Genomic DNA, 20,121 nt, shown 5'->3' on the forward strand with positions numbered 1-20,121 from the left:
ACATAAAGACGATATAAAAGGAACAAAAATTGCTTTTGCTCGCATTCGAGCAATAATTTTCTAATTTGGCACAAAGGACGCGCATCCGACAATCGTAATCAGAAAACGTGAGTCACACGCCTCTTTAACAGTATCACAATCATCATCATGATTGGTTGTAGCACTTAACTATCTTGTCGCACTAGTACTCGATCCACCTAAAACTACATAATCGTCATTTGCTCGCGCTAGGCGCGTCAAGTCTCCGAATAAACAACCACTTGTTTATTTAAACAACGTCGCGAACGCTGTTACCTAATCTTTAGGTGGATAATTCGTTCGACGAACACGGAACAAGTGTCTACATACTAATTTCAAGCATCGTTAAAATTAGTTTAATTCGTCGGGTTATAAAAGCAATATTCACGAGCTTTGATACTCGATCAAATAATTTTTATAAATATTAGGTATAGCAGAATGTTTTGTCTGTTATATTTAAATAATAAGTTAAATTATTTTTTAAATCTACATTTAATGATATAACAATTATCTTAGAACATGACAGAGCGATTTTACTGGTTAATTATTTTTTATTCTATCCTCAGAAAACAGCTCGTCCTTTACTTTTAAAAAATTTTGCTATAGCTTGCACAGAGATCTCGAGATTTTCCGAATTCGCGGATTAATCCTTTGCAGTCAACCCTTTGAAATAAAAAATATTTGTTCAGACTTACATTATTCCCATTTTATATAATTTAGAGGATATTATACATTATAGAATCGAATTATTTATAGAGCTCTTAACAATTTTCTAAATATAATTAAATCTGATAAAAATTATTTCGAGAAATTATTAGCGGCGCCTTGGAGTCGCCACCCGTTCGCAAAGGGTTAAGGTAGCCGAAATAACATGTACAGTGTTCTTTATAAACAATTTTAGTTGAAGCCTGATAACCACGAAGTCGGGTAAACAGCAAAATGTTTGCGTCGCGTGGGTTTTCAAATAAATTCTTATTGACACCGTTGAAAGCGTGCCACCGCGATGACATGGTAACAATCGCGTGTGCAGCAGATAGGGATCGATAAATCTGTGGTACCTTGGATCGATAAATCTGTGGTACCATGCATCGATAAATCGGTGGCACTTTCAATCGACAGGTTTTCACGCCCATCGATCGTCGGCGGGCACGAGTGGTTTACGTAAAAAAAAAACAATCACAATAGACATCGCGCGCGCGCGCGCTCGCGTCGGAACGATCGACTTACTGTCCTGAAGGTCTCCGGCAAATCTCGCATGTACTCGTCGATCACGTTCCATTTCGGGAGCTGTTGGATCTCCATGACAGAGGGCTGAATCGAAGATCGGCGTCACGGTTGAAACTAGTTCGATCATCCGATGAAAAGCGCGTCGCAAGACTGTGTTGCCACGCCGTCAGGTGTGTTATCAATCGGCTCGATAACGGGCACACCGAGGGAGAAAAGAGTGTTCGCGGTTTTATCAGGCGCGCGCGATAATCTTTCATAATTGATAGCTTCACGGTTTATTTAAATCGACCAGTTTCCTTTATGCCCCGCATCGGTGATCGTCGACGATGATTTTTTTTTTTTACGGAACTTGTTAACCCTTTGCGCTCGAGTGGTGACTCTAAGGCACCACTGAGATTATTCTATCGAAATAATTTTCGTCCCAAAATAATTGTCATGCTAACAGAATTTAAATTAAAAAAATTCTTAATAGTAAAATTATCAGTACGAGTCACAAGAAACAATTTAATACAATAAAAGAATAAAATACATTTTGTCGTATAAAATGGAAATACTGCAAGCTAGAAAAATTATATTTTTATAATAATTTTTGTAGAATTATAATTATATATCATTTTAGATTTTAGTAGTGATTTTAGTGTAATTGATGGAGTGGATAATATTTGTTTGGAGCGAAGAGATTTTGCCGTCGGCTTCCTGCGGGAATTAATCATGCCGCGACGATGATGACGGGGTTACCATTCAGTTGATAGAAAACGAACGACCACTTGAAAACCTGCTTCCCCGACTACCTGCGCGATTATGGCCACCGCGTGTTTGGTTTCCACGTGGATTTTTCTATCGTGCCGTTGATTAGATTTGCAGTTTTTATCGGATGCGGCGCATTGTGCGAGATTCTTGGGATTTCGTTTTTCCTTTATAATGTTCGTTTTTGTTGCAGACTGTTTCTGGGAAATGTGAATTTTTTACTCGGAAACGGATGCGTTTATTGATCGAAGTTGTGTGAGAGATTGATAGGAAATATCCTTGGCAATGATATTTACGGAATTAAAGAGAACGATAACTTGTAATTTTCGATACGAGTAAATAATTATTTGTGAGTAAATAATTTCGAAATTGCCAATGGATATGAAGCGAGCGATTAAGAAGCGTCTAAATACCATCTTGACTCATTGTAAATATGAAATTAACCTGACCTTCTATCTTTATTACCTATCGTTTGCTTATCAATGAGCTTAACAAATTCTACGTTTTCGCATTTTCACGGAAGAACGTACTTAAAACAGCAATATTTATCTGCCTGCGAAATCAAACCAACTTAAACGTAAAGATAAAACAAAAAGCAAGAATTATACTTTGGAAACCTGACAAACAGCAAAGTAAACAATAGAAATTGAACAATTGAACAAGTATGTTATCCACGTCGAATTAACGGGATATAATACGTATAAAGAGTGTACCAAAATTATGCGTACCAAGTATAGATTTGAGTTACTTCAATGCATTATACCCGTTCCGAAATTATTATAAAATACATAAGATAAGTATACGAAAGGGTTAACGACGAAACGATAACGAGAACAGCGATTCGACCCAGATCCATAAAATTCTCATAACAACGATCGCAAGTTCTAAGATGTCCGAGATTAGCCGAGTTAAGAGGTTAGAGTGGTGTCGAATCGGATGAATGAACCGACGCGACACGCGTTCAGCATGCAAACGCACCGGGCGCCAAACAATGTTGTGCGCACTTAAAGCGAACGTGTTCGATTAAACGAGACGACGACGACGACGACGGAGACACGCGCGGTCCGCGATGACTTAATCCGGCGTTATTCCCGCTGGTAAAGTTCCGAGAGAAGCCGAAAGAGCGAGAGAGAGAGAGAGAGAGAGAGCGCGCGAGAGAGCGGAGCGTTGACCCAGCAAAAGCCCCGGCGCTTCGATCGTGGGTAATTTGTAACCGGGTCAACGTGAGCATACCTTTCCAACTAGCATTTCAACTGGACGAGGGATCGGTAACAGTTTCACGAGCATTACACCTTAACCCCTTCACGTACCATTTTCTCCAGATTTACTGCGATTAGGAATTTTTTCGATCGATATAATTTCCTAGACGGGGTAGAACATTAATGCTTATTGTAACATTATTGTAAGAGCAAATTTTTACTCTGGATATCTTTATAATCTTATATAATCTTTCCAATCTTTCTAATTACAAACGTCACAATAGAAATAATCTAAGGCTTATATATTATTACTTCTACATATCCACGAACAAGTAAATTAAAATCAAATTATCAAATGACATAACCTGACACATCCGTGAGGTAATTATTATGCGGTAAATTAAAATCGAAACTACACGATCAATGCATAGGAAATTGTGAGTATATACACGCGCGTGTTCAATCGAAGAAACGTGCAACGCGTCGAATGGATCGGTCTAATCATTGGCTGCCAATCCAATGGAGTTCCACAAGAGCGAACTTTCACGAAGGAAACACTCTCTATTACGTGTTTCCAGGGCGTGTATCATCGGCGCGGCGAACCGGATCGCGAGTTGTTGACTCGACACCGTTTAAGGACGAAGAAAAACACGGCTGATGACAGCGCGTTCGGGAAGCCGGCGAACGCTCGCGAAGAGGGAAGAAGACCAATCGGAAAACAATAATGCTAACATGCGCCTGTAATATCGTTTGCGATTCACGCGTCCGTGATTGTTTGCGATACACGTGCCCCTGTGATTGTTGTGTGATCGCACGCGTCACGTGATCGTGTACGAACCCAGTCATCGATACACGTTTTAACACAATGCCGTCCGCACGTTTAACCTAAATTTTTTTCGTGTTATGAATGCCCGATAGTTTTCGCATGGCACAAAAGCGGAGCCACCGGCACTTACCCGACTGTTTTCGCCATGGCGCGAACGCGGAGCCATCGGACGTCATACAGTGTTAATAGTCAATTTGTAAATAACGCTTTCACGAATTTCGCATGGACTCTGCGCGCGGCAGCCACGATCGCGATCCGCCGGATTACGACGGCACCGTACGATGCACATTTTTGCATACGAAACGCGTCGCTGCTGCCCGCTGGAATCCGGAAAAGGCGACGGAAACCAGTTACGAATGAATCATTCGCCGGCGAAAATGCCCGTCGTCTCGCTCCGGGAACCCGCGATTCTCCTGTTTCCTCGAGCGAAGTATCGGAGATTCACTGGATACCGGATAGGGCAACTGCTTGCTTCTCTTGACTACAGTTGGTCGTACATGGGGTACAATGTTACGGCGACTCTATGTTCGAACATCGTTGAGAGCCACCTTGCAACAGGATTTCATTTGAAAATGTTAATGATTGAAGAATGAAATTATTTTCGAGTGATCGACGACAGAACGATTGAATTTTATTTCGAGTCATCGACGACTTAATTAATTTATTATTTAATATTATTGCCAAATTGAAACGAGTTTATGTTAAAAGTAATTTTTAAATATTGATAATAGACAAGTTTAATGTTATTTCTAGGTCAAACGAGTTTACGTTAATTCGAAACGTTGTTGAAAAAATTAAAAAACGAATTAAAAGAAATGAGAAGAATTATGTTAAAAGGAAATGAATTAAAATAATGGGAAACGAATTTAAAAAATGAAGAGAATTAAATTAAAATAAAATAAATTAAAATAAACGAAAAATATCAATATTTAACAACGGTCCAGTTAATTTCGATTGTTAGGTTAAATTATTAGAATCGTGATGGAAATGGTAAATTATTGTTTGGAAATTATGCGAGAACGTTTCGAGCTTGTTTAGCGATTCTATCGTTGAAATTTGTCAACGATTCTATCAAACGGCAACGCTGTAAATACGACTTCGCGAAAGCGCGTTGATTAATTCCCGTTTGTACAATATTTCACTCGAGAACAATAGTTCGCGGAGCGAGCTCTCGGTCTTGTTGACTCTTGGGCGTAGTTCATTCGGTTAAACACAAACGATACGTTTACAAATACGCGATTTATGCGTTATTCATAGCCGGCTGGAATTCCATTTCGCACGGTGCCGTTAAGATTTTCGCGCGACTCCGTGGAAACAGGACACGGAAAAAGCTGCTGCTGTGCCCGCGCCACACACCATGCTTTGTAATAACTTTCTCGATTATTCCGCGCGCAGCTGAAATGCGCGACGTGATCTCATACACCTGGAATTACAAAGGTAACCTCGAATGCGAACGAGTAACAAACCTTTGCACAGATTTCCGATTCACAATCGAATTATCCGATTGTGTTACGCTGGAACGTTGCATATACCGGAGCAACAATTCTTGTTGGATTTCTTTCGTCGGATATCTGTTGCAACAAAATGAACGTTGCCTTAAAAGTTCGTTATAATTATTGTATTCTGCAGTGAGCTGGAGGATGTAAAAAACTAGCTGCGAGTGAAAATAAACTATCCGTGAAAATAAAGTATCGATAAAAATAAACTATTAATGAAAATATACTGTCAATGAAAATATGCTATCAATTAAAACATACTATGATATTATTATGAAAATAATTGGGCCTGAGATAACCTAAGAAAAGTGTTTTATACTAATAAACTCAGAAATGAAGTTGCATTAAATTCCACGAAGCATTACTGTCCCTTCAATATTTTTACGACCTGCTATCGCCAAAAAATTCACAGTCTAAAAATAAATTAAATATGCTACGACACTGTGAAAATTAATTGAACCTGACATAACCCCAAAAGCGATGTTTTATATTAACTAACGCAGAAATGAAGTTGTATTAAATTCTACAGAAATAAAAACCATAATAATTTTTTTGCTCAACGAACTCGGGAACTCGTAGACGTCCATGGGGTTAAAAGCGACCGGCAACGGGTTACTGCGGACACCCTGTAGACATGGGAGCTCTGCCGGGGTCAGACACATCTCCTCCGCTTTTATCCTGAGAACTGGTTTCTCCGGAGTCGCATTGCGCTCGGTCCCCACCCCCGCGATCATCCATTTGTTGCGCGTTCCACGGTTTCTCTACCCTGGAAATCACGATTGAATTACCGGCGCGAAGAAAAAAGGTGGCCCACCGGTTGTTTGCGCATACGCGCGTTAATAGACAATCTGGACCAGGCCGGATAGCTGCTTCTACGGCGAGCACGGCGACGATATTGGCCTTAATGCGGCATAATAACTCCTGCGCCGTTTCTTAATCTATCCCGGACACGTCAGGATCGCGAACCTACTCGCGGATAGCGCTACGCGCGCGAACAACAGCTTCCTCGAGATCTCTTTCACGAAGACATTGATCCTTTTTGTTTCCGCAGATCGACGAATTTTATTCGAATTGAAAATAAGAAGCAGCTATTTGAATTAATTACGAGCCGTTGTTTTCAGCGGTGTTATTTGAATATAATAATAATTTTGCAATGACAAAAATTTAAAATATTAGATTATTTCGTTGCTTGGCTATTTGAAATATGGCAAAAGAAATTTTTAAGATAATATGCAAAGAGAAGATACTATTTTAAAATATCTTTGTTTAGCAATTCGATTATTTCTTGAGGAATTCAAGCTTAAGAGATCTCTGTCTGGATCTATATATTATTGTAATAATAATAATATTAGTAGTAACACATTAATGATTTAGTATTGTACTAGTAATATTAATAGTAATATATTTATAATCTAGTATCAATATTAGCATATTACTACTCTAGTACTATAATAATAATATTAATATAATCATACCAATAATCTAGCAATGTAATAATAACGCTAACAGAAAAATAGTCCACTTGGAACAGGTGAGAAGTGGAACAGCTGTTCTCGCTCGTCGTATATAGCGTTACCGATCGATGCGATGTAAATCGGTTAGTGAACACTGAACCAGAAAGTGTTAACCCCTTTGCGGACGAGAGGCGACTCTCAGTCGGCGCGACGTTTCGCATAGCAGGACGAGTGACGAGTGACGAGTCGATATTTATGATAAGACAATTTATATATAAATTATATAATTGTACATAATTGCATGTAATCGTATATAAATTATATTCGTAGTACTGACGAGTCCTCTGGCGGACCCGGAACGAAACGCGCGCGCTCTCCTTCCTTATCGACAGTGGACGTTTGGTGACTCTGTCAACGAATAAAAGTTGCTGACTGACACACGTACAACACCCTTTCTTCCTTCTGACTTTTAAAAATTTCTAGAATCTAATATCATCTGGAGACGACGTTGGAGTATCGCTATGAGAGTAGTTGCAACTTTTATTAATTTAACCCTCCACTTCCTGGGAGGTGTTGCGTGGTTGTTCATTGTTATTCATCAGCTAGGGAGCAGGGGGGTCGCCTAACACCTGGTAAGTGTTACGTGCGAAAAAATAGGGCCTGCTAGAAAGTCTTACTATTGATGAATCCATTAGCGGGCCCGGCACGATACATTCCTCCTATTCTTTTTCCTGCTAAATTAAAAAGTCAAGACCTTTTAGATCGCTACAATTGGTGACCCTGATGTAATACACAACATAACCTTCTGACCAGAAGCCGAGGACAGCAGCTAGAGTAGCCGAGAGGAGCAACGTAGAACAATACATACAAAGATGGAAGGAGCAACGTAGAAAGAAAACATAAAATTCATTGTACAAAAACTAACGCGATTTTCATAAAAGCGGTTCTTATATCAGTAAAAGAGTTATTTCTCTAGAACAGTTGTAGAAAACGAGCGATTGTTTCCTAAATGAAAAAGTCATTAAAATAATTAAATAACGTTACGGCATCCACTGAAAATTCATTAAACTTCCAGGTCGGGAGGTCGATAGCGGAATTGCATCCGTAAAAAGGAAAGAAGAAAACTGTGAGCGAAGAGTAAAAGGCTTCCAAGCGGTAAATCTCGGCAGCTCCGGAGGGCCTTCAGAATCATCTCGTACAGTTATACAATCCCAAGGTTCTGGAATGTTTGCGCGGCATGAATAAAGAAGTCTTTCTGAGTAATCCCAGCGGAATAATTAATACGAGCTGACTGGACGGCGAAATTAATTGAAGCCGTGATGCCCGGACACCGCATTTGGCATCGATCTACTTCGTCGATCTGTAGCATGCGGATTGGAATTACGGAACGCGCTCTACATCGTTTCTCGAGCGACCAATGGCTTTCGCGTTTTCGTCGAAGCCGTAATAATACCTTGAACTTTAATAACAATAATTATCGAGTATTGTTCAGCGAAGAAGCGTTGAGTTTTCGAGACGAATTTGTGATCGCGAGGAAAGCATTTTAAACGCTAAAGTCTCGAACATCAGAGTTTTAAGAATTTATGAACTTCTAGATAAAAGTAGTTAACAATAATAATAATAATTATTATTATTATTAGTCGTTACGACATGAGTAAGGTACTAAAATGTACGCAAATGCTTGTATAATTCAGCGTCGCTGGATTTACACGAATTGCCACCGCGAATCGTCTCGAGAATTAATAAAAAATGAAACTGCAACTCTGTGAGAACTCCGCGTCGCGGAATGCTTTACTGTAGTAGAACACACGATGTTCTCTGATATTCGAGCCTTAAACAACCATGCGCTCTGGAACGTTAGTCCATGAATAACTGAACAATGATATATACGGCTTAGGAGAGTCCGCGCGCTCGAATAACAGGAGAAAGACGTGACGGGGAGAGAAAAGAGAGACTCGTACAAGGCACAATGTTCTCATCGCGTTCCAGATTTCGATCGTTGAGTCAACGGGTTTCCTTGATCTCAAGGCGGGCGACAGAGGTGACTCGCGTCACAAAATTCCACCTACGTGAAACACGTGCGACGAAGTCCGACTGCTACGTGGATCGAACGATGACTGAATGTCATGGGTTTCTAACAATTATCTAATGTAAACTCCGTCGCACGTGAGCCATTGTTCTATGGAATGTTTGGAACTTGTTAATATTTCGCGACTCTTTGTATATTCGCCTTGGTATCTAGAAATTCCATAGAATTATGAGCATATGCTTCGAAGACGTCACAACTGTGATATATAATATTTATGGACAATATATCTCGATAGCAGATTCAAGGTTTTATTAAAAAGCTTCGTACGGTTATACTGTGACATACAATATTGCTAGAAAGATTCAATATTTTATTAAAAAGCTTCGCACGGTTATTCTGTAACATACAATGTACCCTCTGCACACCCTGTACAATATTTAGAACACATGTATAGCAACGCTCGCGACACATAACACTATTCTCTGGAGAAACAGCGAATGAACAGTGATGTCACCGTGTAGACTATGTGAAATAGAAAATTATTCACGTGCCCCGCACACCTTTATTACGAAACACGATCACGGAACGGTATGACGTTAGAGCAGCATAGATGACTACGATGATGCACGCGAGTTAGTCATCGCGGGTGAAACCGTTGACATTGATTCACGAATGTTTCTAGAATGTTTTTTTCGTGTCGGTGGTACGCAGGTGCGGGCGCGTTGTTGCATTAGTAAGTGACTCGCGACAATGCCGCGTCGTCTTATCGCGCGGAGGTCGCTGATAAAATGTAATTAGACTTAATTAGAATGCGAGCGAAGGTTAGCCGACTTTAATAACTTGTTTTGAGATTACGGAATGGAAATTATTAAATAAGAGAGACAGCTGAGTTTTATACAAGATGATAATTGTGTTAATTGTATTGGGTATAAGTTCTTCTATTTTAATAATTATAATTATATATTAGTTAGTTATACTATGTATAGTAATTTATTAGTTAATATAATACCTTGAAATGTATTTAATATTGATCTGCGCATTTCTTTATTAAGCAGTTAAATGTACTTTACATTTAGGATTTTATTGATAGTTGTATAAAGCTTATGAATGGAACGGCTACGTAATTTAGCAGACAATTAGTTAATTACCTCGACAATACTTCAATAGTGCCACCATAGTACGCGTCAATTGAAAGAAACGGAGCTCAACATACCAGCAGCTTCATTCAATATTTACCAAGTATCGATTAAAACTTCGTCGAGCTACAATCGAGCGCCTATAGGCGGCACAGTAACCAAGGGGTTAAAGAAACTATGCGCTACTCCTTGTTCATGCTCCATATTTGAAAACTAATAGAAATAGAGATTGATAGAAACAATGTTTTACAAGCTTTATAATTCTATTTAAGCTGGTGCTTGCTGAAATCATTTTGTAAAATACAGCGTCGGTGTGGACACAGCTTTAAAAGTATGTTACAGCACAGCTTTAGAAGTGTGTTACAGCAGAGCTTTAGAAGTATGTTAGACGGCAAAATTACGGAACTGTTTATAGCTAGTATAAAGAACAAGGATACGTCGACGGGTAGTGGAACAGAATATAAATGGTCTTGAACTTGGGGAGACGGACATAGCCGGAGTTCACTGAAATTGATATAGATAACCGTGAACTTGATCTACAATAGACGACGCTCGTAAAGACGGATACAAACTACCCCTCCGTACGCGCGCGTTCCACGTGGAATATCTTTTACCGATAACATTCGTTACAAATGGGGACCCGAGAGTCGGTCGATTAACTCGGCCATTCGAGTCCTCGTAAAACTCGAAACTTTTTGAAGCATGTAATATACCGGACCTGTGCAACCGGCGAAATAAACTACACATAACTGCCACGACGAATGCAATTAAAGAATGATATATGGGTTTATGGCCGGACTTAATTGCCGATAAGTCGACCGCCGGACGAAAGAAATAAAACTACCAAATTGATATACTCTTAGCCTTCATTTTATTAGCGTTCATTTTATTGGCGGTCATTTTTATTTCCTTTTGTTGCCGGAGAGTTCGCGTGAAATATTGACTCGAGCTTTGACGAACCTTTGATGAAAGCTAGATGGTAATAACCGTGCGGATAGCAAGGAGGAAGATTATTTTTAGAACCTTGTGGCGTAGGTACGAATTCAATTATCGCGTTAAGAAGCTGATTCTATTATAAACCCGTGGGAATGCAGCAGGAAGACAACAACAGCTAACACTGTGCCACTAACCAGCAAATTCTTCGGCATTGACCTTAACCGCTGCTATCTCTTCGAGATGCATAGGATATGCGTTCTGTGTGTGGGTACAATGGCCATTGACTTCCCACGCCGATCTCTAATGGACAATATTTTTATGTATAATATTCTATATAGTTTCTATTTATATAGAATATACTCTAAACTATATTCTATAATATGTTTTATATAAATAGAATATACAATGGAAAACAAAATTGAGTCAACACTTTTACAGTGATATAACCTTTTTAAAACTAGTCTAAATTACTTGAATTTTTCTGTAAATATTAAAGAGACCGTAAAAACTATCAAGGTTTTATTTGATTAATTTTTACTTGAACTTACCGGAGACAATGAATTGCAATCAATGGCAAAATTGAAGGTACTTTTATTTCCTCGTAACTATTTAACGTAACCACTTTTTACCACATACAAATATACATCGCGCAGCATATAAATCAAACGAAATCTTATTTTCAATCGGAACATTATTTTCTGAAGCGGAAAGACCATTAATACTCCCATAATAAAATTCTGAATCTCTTTTGTAAAAAAATCAGTAACTTCGCTGAAAAAAAAAAGCGACGCAAAAATCTAACAAAAAGCAGAAGGATGGACGATTTATCATCGAGCTGGCAAACGGAGAAAAATCTGCCGTCCTCGTTAAACCTCGCGACAAAAACGAGCGTAAAGAACGATTCCCCATGTGTTGCGCGTAAATCGGCTCGTAATTGCCGGGCGCTTGGAACCGAGTCAATTTCGGCGCCGACTACTGCCGATGATGGCACGTAATCTTTTTGCGCGTTGATTCGCATGCTACTCGTCGTCGGTGTGGTATAAATTACGGTCGAGTTCTCGCGGGCCGCTGAAAGCACGACGACGACGACGACGACGATCCAATGTAACGCGGGCTGACGCGGTGGAAACAGAATAAAAAGTTTGCCAGCCCGCTTCGCAGTTGGTCTCAAGTGGCGATAATTGAACGGCTTCGAGCGAGTCGTTCCAAGAGAATACGTTACGAGGCGAGCACAAGCTTCGTAGTACCGTCGCCGCGCGCGTCCGTTTACTCCGATTTCATTCATGTTTCGCCGTCGCAACGCCGCGGCGCAACGACGCGGCGCAACGCGACAAAAAACAAGATAATAGATGATTTAATACTATACCAAATTTATTTTATCGGAATTTAGTCTCAAAAATGGATTTATATTATTTCAAGTCACGACTTAAGTATTTAAGGAAGATTAAAATTTCTGTATATTTTTAATAGAAGTTCCACTAGGATTTTTTAAATTGTAATGGATTCTAATAGAATATTTAATAGAAGTTCCACTAGGATTTTTAAATTATACTGGCTTCTAATAGAACATCAGCAAATGATTTCAATCATATAATTATGTAATAGAAATGATATTAATTATGACACATCCTCATGCAAATTTAAGCTATTAATTTTGCGTAATAAAATCCATGAAATATGCAGTCTAGTGATCGCTTGTATGGTCGGCATTGACGCGAACAATGCTCCATAGGAAAGGAATATATACAGAGTTTACGACGCATAGTGAGGACTTTCAATGCGCGGGATCCTCTTTGCGTAAATCCTCCATTGAATTCGAGACAGTGTCGCGGATTACCGGGAACAATGGCCGTCTCTATAGCCGTAACAACAAAGTGTCGCCTAGCCGCTGACTCGAGACTTGTATCGGTAAACGTTCTGCTGATGCGGACTGGTTTATTCGCGGAGCGAATATGATCGCGGAGCGACTTCATTGCGATGATGATCATGGAGCGTCTTCATTGCGACGATGATCGCGTCGAAGATTTTGAAATGTAAGATTTTAAAGGTCAAACCCAAAACTTAAAGTTCTGCACGTAAATTTTATCTTAATTCAACATCGAGGTTGCAAACATTTTTCTCAATACGATCTCTTAAAAAATATAGTGCTGTTGCAGTAAAATTTTCATATTTGACATTTTAAAAATTATAATAATTTTATTGAACTAAAAAAAATTATAATAATTTTATTGAACTCTACATTAGGGGTCTTCTCGTCCCCTAATTCGATTTAAGCATTTTTACTTGAAATTGGAACGGTGGCCGTCGATCGCCTCGCTGTTTCTCGTCGATGACTTTTATTCGCGATGCACGCGCGACACGATTATGCGCGTGATTTGAGTTGCAACGCGAGCGAAAGTGAGGCTTGGACGGCGATCAAGGCTAGCGATACGGATCAATTACTCGCGTAATTAATTGCCGTCGATGGAATCGCGAGCGTCCGCGAACTCCGAGTGCCGTTCGAAGACACGTAATCCGCTTGATTCCGGTTTCGAGAGGAAGTGCTGTTAAGGCATCTGGCTCCTGTTAACGATCATCGCAACGGTATGACATGTAATTACTGTTCAAATGTCGCTAAGTAAATGTACGTGGTGTTTTTTTTACTGGTGCACGTGACTGTATCGCCATATTGGTGCACGTGACTTTGGATCGCGACTAAATTGTATTCGATATAGTCTGATGAATGCTTTTATCTTTTTGTCAATTATTGGCATTTAAGCGAATTGAATATTAGTTTATAAATTAGAAAAAGGTTGCATTTAAATTTGATAGTAGACAGATATTATATATTTTATATTATATATTTTATATTATATACTTTATATTATATATTCCGCCACTCTATCTAATACTAGATCGCTCCAATTGTCCTCACGGCGTCGCAATACAATTCGAAAGTAGACCGCCTTGAACCTTACACTCTCGAATGTGTTTCCCGCGTGAAACTAGTTTCTGCACGGACGAATAATGGAGCGTAATGTTTCACAGTCTAACTGCAGCGACTTCACGTCACTGCGCCGCGGAATTCGACGCGAATTTTCCCAAAGCGTTCGAACAATTCGTTGTCCGAGTGAACTGGTTACCGTGCGAGCACGTGGGCCACGTGCAATCCGTTTCCATTCTCTCATCTCGCGAGCATGCACGCGTCGATAGAGGAGGGCTCTCGGTGACGGTGAGTCAAGCTCGCATTCTTCTAAGTGCGATCACCTCTGATTTGATTCCTTCGGCCGAACAACGCTCTCGCGCAGGACCACCATATGCGCGCGCGCGTTAAGCCTCTAAACATAACCCCGAAACCCGCCGCCGTTTCATTCATCACCGCGGAACGTCGACGTGTCGCGTGCAATGATTTTTTGCCCGAGCTATTGTTGGACCCTCTCTTTTGCTCGAATTTGACTACCTTAGACTCTACCTTGGACTCTCGACTACCATCGACTTTGGTATCGAATGTACAGGATGGTCCGGTATTCGTGGTGCGACAGGACAAAGCGTGATACCACGTGAATAAGTAAGAAATAAAAGTTCGACGTTACATTTCCTCCTTTCGATTTTTATTTAATTTATTTTATTAACTTCGAAAGATATTTGATATTTTAAAAAATTATATAATAATATTGAAGCAATGTAACAGATTTATCTCGATAATAGATAAAAAATTAATGGTCACTATATGACAACCGATTTTCGAGTGCAAACCGATTTAATCAACGTTTATTAACTATATTGAAATATGTAATTATGTTAGTAAGTGAATTCTGAGTACTCGTCTGACCGGCTTTTATACATTGCTCGGTTCTTGTTTCTATATTACCGTTCAACCTTATTCTTCTTTTTGCGGAGCGATTCGTCAACGCACACGCCACGTGTGTACACATATATGTACGTACGTATACATGCGTATACGTATATCCGTGCATTCGGTCATTACACTGTTACAAAGTCGTCGTCCGTTTCATCTTATTATTATAACGTGTTTTATCAGAACATCTGCTTCGAAACAGTCAAGTTTCATTTAATACAACCATTCATTAACACGTTCGTCGCCGACAATTAAACACTAAAATCCCCACATAATTAAAGCAATTTAATTAATTAAAATAAAATTACAAAGTTCACTATTTATCATAACGGATGACATTAGAACTCTTTCGCATTCGAAAAATCATAGTCGAATTCATTTTGCTCGAATATATTGCAATGAAAATAAATTTTCAAAATTGGTCAGAAAATAATGAATATATTATATATAAAACCCAGTTTTCTTATAATAATAAAACCCAGATATGAGTGACGCGGCGACGAACGTCTCAATTCCCAAGTAAAAGTATGGTAACCATTAATTACATAATATGCAAAGAAAGTTTATTAACGTCTGGACGCAGTCGACACTATGTATATGAACTCGGCGAAAGGCAACGAGTTTCTACAACCGGATATAGGTTCATATATAATATGTAATCAGTTATACTACGAATTATATCATACAGCATAGATTCAGCATAACCGATGACGAAACAAATTTGTTATAACATTTTTTCCTCTTTTCTCTTCATTTTTTTCCTCATTTTTTACATTGTGTACTCAATTTTTCTCAGATTTTTTGCTGGCCTGCAACATTGTCAAAAAAAAATGAAAACCGTAATTTTAAACCTGCATCGAAACGAATAATTTTGAACCCAAATGGCCGGTCGGTGAAGCGTTAAAAATCGCTACGAACGCAAAGGGTTAAGGACGTTTATGGACGAGAGACGACTCTTGGGCGCCATGGCGTTCTATATGGATTGTTATTAAATTGTCTATAAATTATATAAATTATATTTGTATCGTCTACAAATTAAGATAATTATATTCGCCTTATATATAAATTAAACTAATTAGCCACCTCGCTCAACCGAAAATATCACCGTCGGCAAAGGGTTAATGGTACAAGTCACGCGGTAGAAGTATCGTGGACGCGGCACGCGGGATATCAGTATAGTACACCGGGTCCTGTTACCCGACCCGTTCGACCGTAATCACGTCGACTCCTAGAAGCGGTCCCGAGTTTCCGCGAGAGCGTGGCCCCGTGGTGATAGAACTGGACCCGGCACCGCGAAGCGGAAAAACGTTTAATTGGTCTAGTAAAGCGACCCAGACGGTTTACGCAACGAAAGGGACCGCGCGTGCGCGCGCGCACGCGCGACCGGTCGTCACCGGGCAGGCAGCAGCCCCTTAGAAATAAAACAATGCTTCGCGAGAGCGCCAGCGCGGACCTGCTGCGGTTTCAGGAAATTTAACGCGGCCACGACTCGCAGCGGCAACAGTCGCAGTCGCGGCAGCAGTCGCAGTGTGCCTCCTCTACCGGGTTGCCACACCGCGGGGACAAAACTGGAAAGTCCACATCGGAAACGAGTCGACGGACTCCACAATGAAACCACGCGAGCGATCGCAAAACGGGGACCGAGATGCCTGGGAGCCGCGACGCGACGCCTAATCACTGAGGCTGCTTAGGGCCAATCTATGATTTTGTTAGGCAAAAGTGTGATTTTGTTAGGCGAATCTATAATTTTGTTAGGCGAATTTAGGATTTTGTTAGGCGAATCTATAATTTTATTATGCGCAGATTCATGATTTTATTATGCGCAGATTGATGATTAATGTCTTCGCCACTGTCATCGAGAAGATGTACCTTTTACGCTTGAGATGCTTTGCGCAATGTTCTTCTCCTCGAATTAACTACGCCTTAATTAAATATCGTTTACATGTCATGGGAATGTTCGATCGTCATAGAAATTCTCTATTGTCATGGAAATGCTCCACTGTCAATTCTTGACACGCAAGATTTCTAAAAATATATTCTAAGAAAAAATCATTTTTTAATTTTTAACTTTTTATAGATTTATATGTTTACGACTGTAGTGGTATTGTGAATTCTGCGGAGCGGTTTTCATGACGAGCGATCGATCGTGTCGCAGGCAGACGAGGGGAGATGAGTCAGTAAATTGATTATGGTTTCGTGAGATAGCGAAGGGTTGGAAGCCCCCTCTTCCGGGTGAAGGGGATGTTTTTTTTCGAGGGACGCGGTACCGGTGCAGCAGGGGCGCTACTTTAAAATGCAAACGAAGAGGCATGGGTGGTTAAATGTTATCTAGACGCGGCTTTGAATATTTGAGCCGTCGTAAAGAGAAATCTAGTTTATGTTATTGTAATTTTTACTATTTTTAAATTAAAAAGCGCTGCTTTTGCTAATACTGCAATCACTATATTTTCAATTTGATCCAATCCGGAGCGTTCAGAGTATTCGACGACGCGTGATCTGCATCAACGCGAGAGAAAAAGAGAAAAAGAGAGAGAGAGAGAGAGATGTGATGACAGAGAATCGGAGCACACACGAGCCGTGATTGCGAGCGACCAGCGTAGCGCCTAGCCCCCTGCGATCAATCGTGAAAATTAAAGCGAGTGAGTCAGTGCGTTCACGATGATCGTCGTCGTCGCTGCTGTGATTCATGGTAACGAATGACGAGATAAACTCTGTCGTCGGTCATTTTCATAATTTTCAGGATATTTTTACCGCTATCGGACGCAACTTTCCGGCCCAGTCATAACCGAGAGCCATGGCTGTCTACGCGTTATCAGGCAATTCGTTGCTGATAAATATATGCGCGACGTTAAAAATGAGCTTGCTTGCGTTCTCGATTGTAATTCTGGCTTTATAACGCGCCTAATGGAATGGAGTAGATGCTGCAAGTTTTTAGAGTAGATGTTACAAGTTTATAAAATGCAAACATTTTTCTACGTTTACTTATTGTTTCAATATTGACTTTTATATATTTTTATAACGAGTCTTGGTCAAATGAATTTATAATAGTTTCCATTCTTGACAATTTACATCCAAATATAAAAAACTATAAAATACTATAAAATATTATTATTATGAATATTATATGACCCTATCGAATAATCTTCTGATATCAAAAACGTGCTTAATTTAATCAGAAACGACCTAACCATATTTTAATTATACCTCCCGTGGAGCACTTCATTTCCTAAACCTGTGCGCCCTAATCCGTGATAAACGATCTCTGAAATTATCAGACGGATTTCAGCACTCCGTGCCGATAAAATCGGTAAACGCGTTAAATAAAGAAAGAGCTCGTTTGAATGACCTGCCGTCATCGTCGACGATGATCTTTAAGCAAACTCGCGGATCGGAGCGCGAGCAACGCGACGAGCAGAAAAGTAGTCACACCACGGTGCATTCGAGAGATTTTTCGATGGATCTCGTTTCCTGCGGTCGCGACTCGTGCTCTCTCATTTTCGCATTTCCTTCTCCGTCGTTCTCGGTTTTCGCGGACGCGAAACCACATTCGAACATCGGGGAAATATTCTTTTTCCTTTTTCCACGATACTTGTCGTTCGGGCGTGCTAAAGAAAAGCAAAAACAGTGGGATACTTTCTTAATTAATTTTAATAGTTCAATAAAAATCGAAAATTGAAATAAATAGATTTGATGGAGAATTTTTATTCGCTCATTTCAATTGAATTTCTCATTGTCTGATTTTTATAACGCTAATTTTCATAATGCAAATTTTGTCAGATTTTTATTTTCCCACTTAATTTCTAATTATCTAATTTTTATGATGCTAATTTCGTCGGATTTTTATTCTGTCAACGAGTTAAGATTATGGCATTTTTGTTACTCTATCTTCTACTAAAAAATCATGATTTGAAGAAAATGTGTCAAAGTGAAAAATAAAAATTGCTCGAAATTAGAATAATATTCCTTGAAATTACCAAAAGTTAAAGTCAATTGGAAGCGAATTTCGCGGTCAAAAATCGCTGATAAAACACAGAAAAGTTACAGTAAACCGTTTCGATAAAACATTCTCGAAATCAATAAATATAGTACCGCATTAGAAATGGAGATAGAAATTCTAAATTGTCGAGCCCTATTTACAACGTGCACACATTACAAGAAAATAATAAACCTGGCACTGCTTTTTTAGCGGCAACGGATAGAACAGTTCCATGTGTGCGCAAGCGCGCGCGTTGTTGGCACAGCTGACAATGCCTTGGCTTTCTTAAACACGCCGGTCTTCGCTTTATCTGTGCCGGAGTCTAACAGACTATCGTCATTTAGGTGAATTCTAAGAGTTTAGTCGACCTAACCGTACGAAACCAGACGGTCTAACCGTACAAAACCAGCCTGTGGCAACGCACGATTGTCGGCGACAAAAACTAGTCGTTTCCGTCGAACGATCGGAGTCGGCTCTCGCGCGGCGTGTTCCTCGACATTGACTGCTTTCGTAATTATCGCGGCAGAAATTGGTGAAACCACCGGATGACGACGCGCAACAGGGAAGAGTTCCCAGGATGTGCGAGCGAGCCACCGATCCTCCGCCTGTTTTCCTTCGAACGCGCATGCGCGCGCGCGCTACTGGCATCCGGCAGCGCGGCAATCTTTTTTTTTCCCCCCCATTGTTTCACCGATTCTCTCGTATTAATTAAGGCCGAACTTCTTCGGAAGAGGTATTTACATCGGGAACGGTATTTTCAGGGTTTCTGGGAGGATTAACGGTGCCGAGGACATTCCGTGGAAGCGTGTTTTCACTCGGAGACGCGCTTCTCACCCGGTGAAACGATATTAGACTGTTCTACAAGATGGCGGCGCAGTCGTTTGACTTATAAAGTCGACCATGTTTTTTGCCTTTTGTGCTACGACTTCTTTCGTTCTTACGGTGATTAGAGTATTTTAACTCATTAATTTTTATTTAAATAATTCTATAATAAATATATATATATATAACCATCTTTTAAAAATAATAAAAAACCCATTCAATTAAATATAAATAAATTTCTATTAAATTTAATTTACCTATATTTATATAACTATAATTTTATAAATCAAAATCTATTTCGACTTATTTTACAGTTACGTTAACTAGTCTTTCGTTGATTGCTAAGAAATTGCTATGCGACAATTTACATTTGTTATATGGCAACCCTTACTTCAATGTTCAACCCCGTTTTTTACC

General features: G+C 39.7%; 1 protein-coding gene across 2 annotated transcripts in view; it reads right to left on the minus strand.

Annotated features, from left to right (window-relative positions):
• Positions 1 to 20,121, minus strand: part of Fim (plastin-2 fimbrin) — a 47,595-nt gene that overhangs the window by 8,979 nt on the left and 18,495 nt on the right. The window contains exon 1 of one of the 2 annotated variants that reach the window (XM_078186522.1): positions 1,246 to 1,362. The exons of the other annotated variant lie outside the window; for it this stretch is intronic. Within the exon in view, the coding sequence (XP_078042648.1) occupies positions 1,246 to 1,320 (75 nt within the window). The 5' untranslated portion in view covers positions 1,321 to 1,362. Of the gene's footprint in view, positions 1 to 1,245; positions 1,363 to 20,121 lie in introns of those variants that run through there. 2 annotated transcript variants of the gene reach the window in all.

Source organism: Augochlora pura, chromosome 7 (assembly GCF_028453695.1).
Source record: "Augochlora pura isolate Apur16 chromosome 7, APUR_v2.2.1, whole genome shotgun sequence".
Taxonomy (NCBI): Eukaryota; Metazoa; Arthropoda; class Insecta; order Hymenoptera; family Halictidae; genus Augochlora; species Augochlora pura.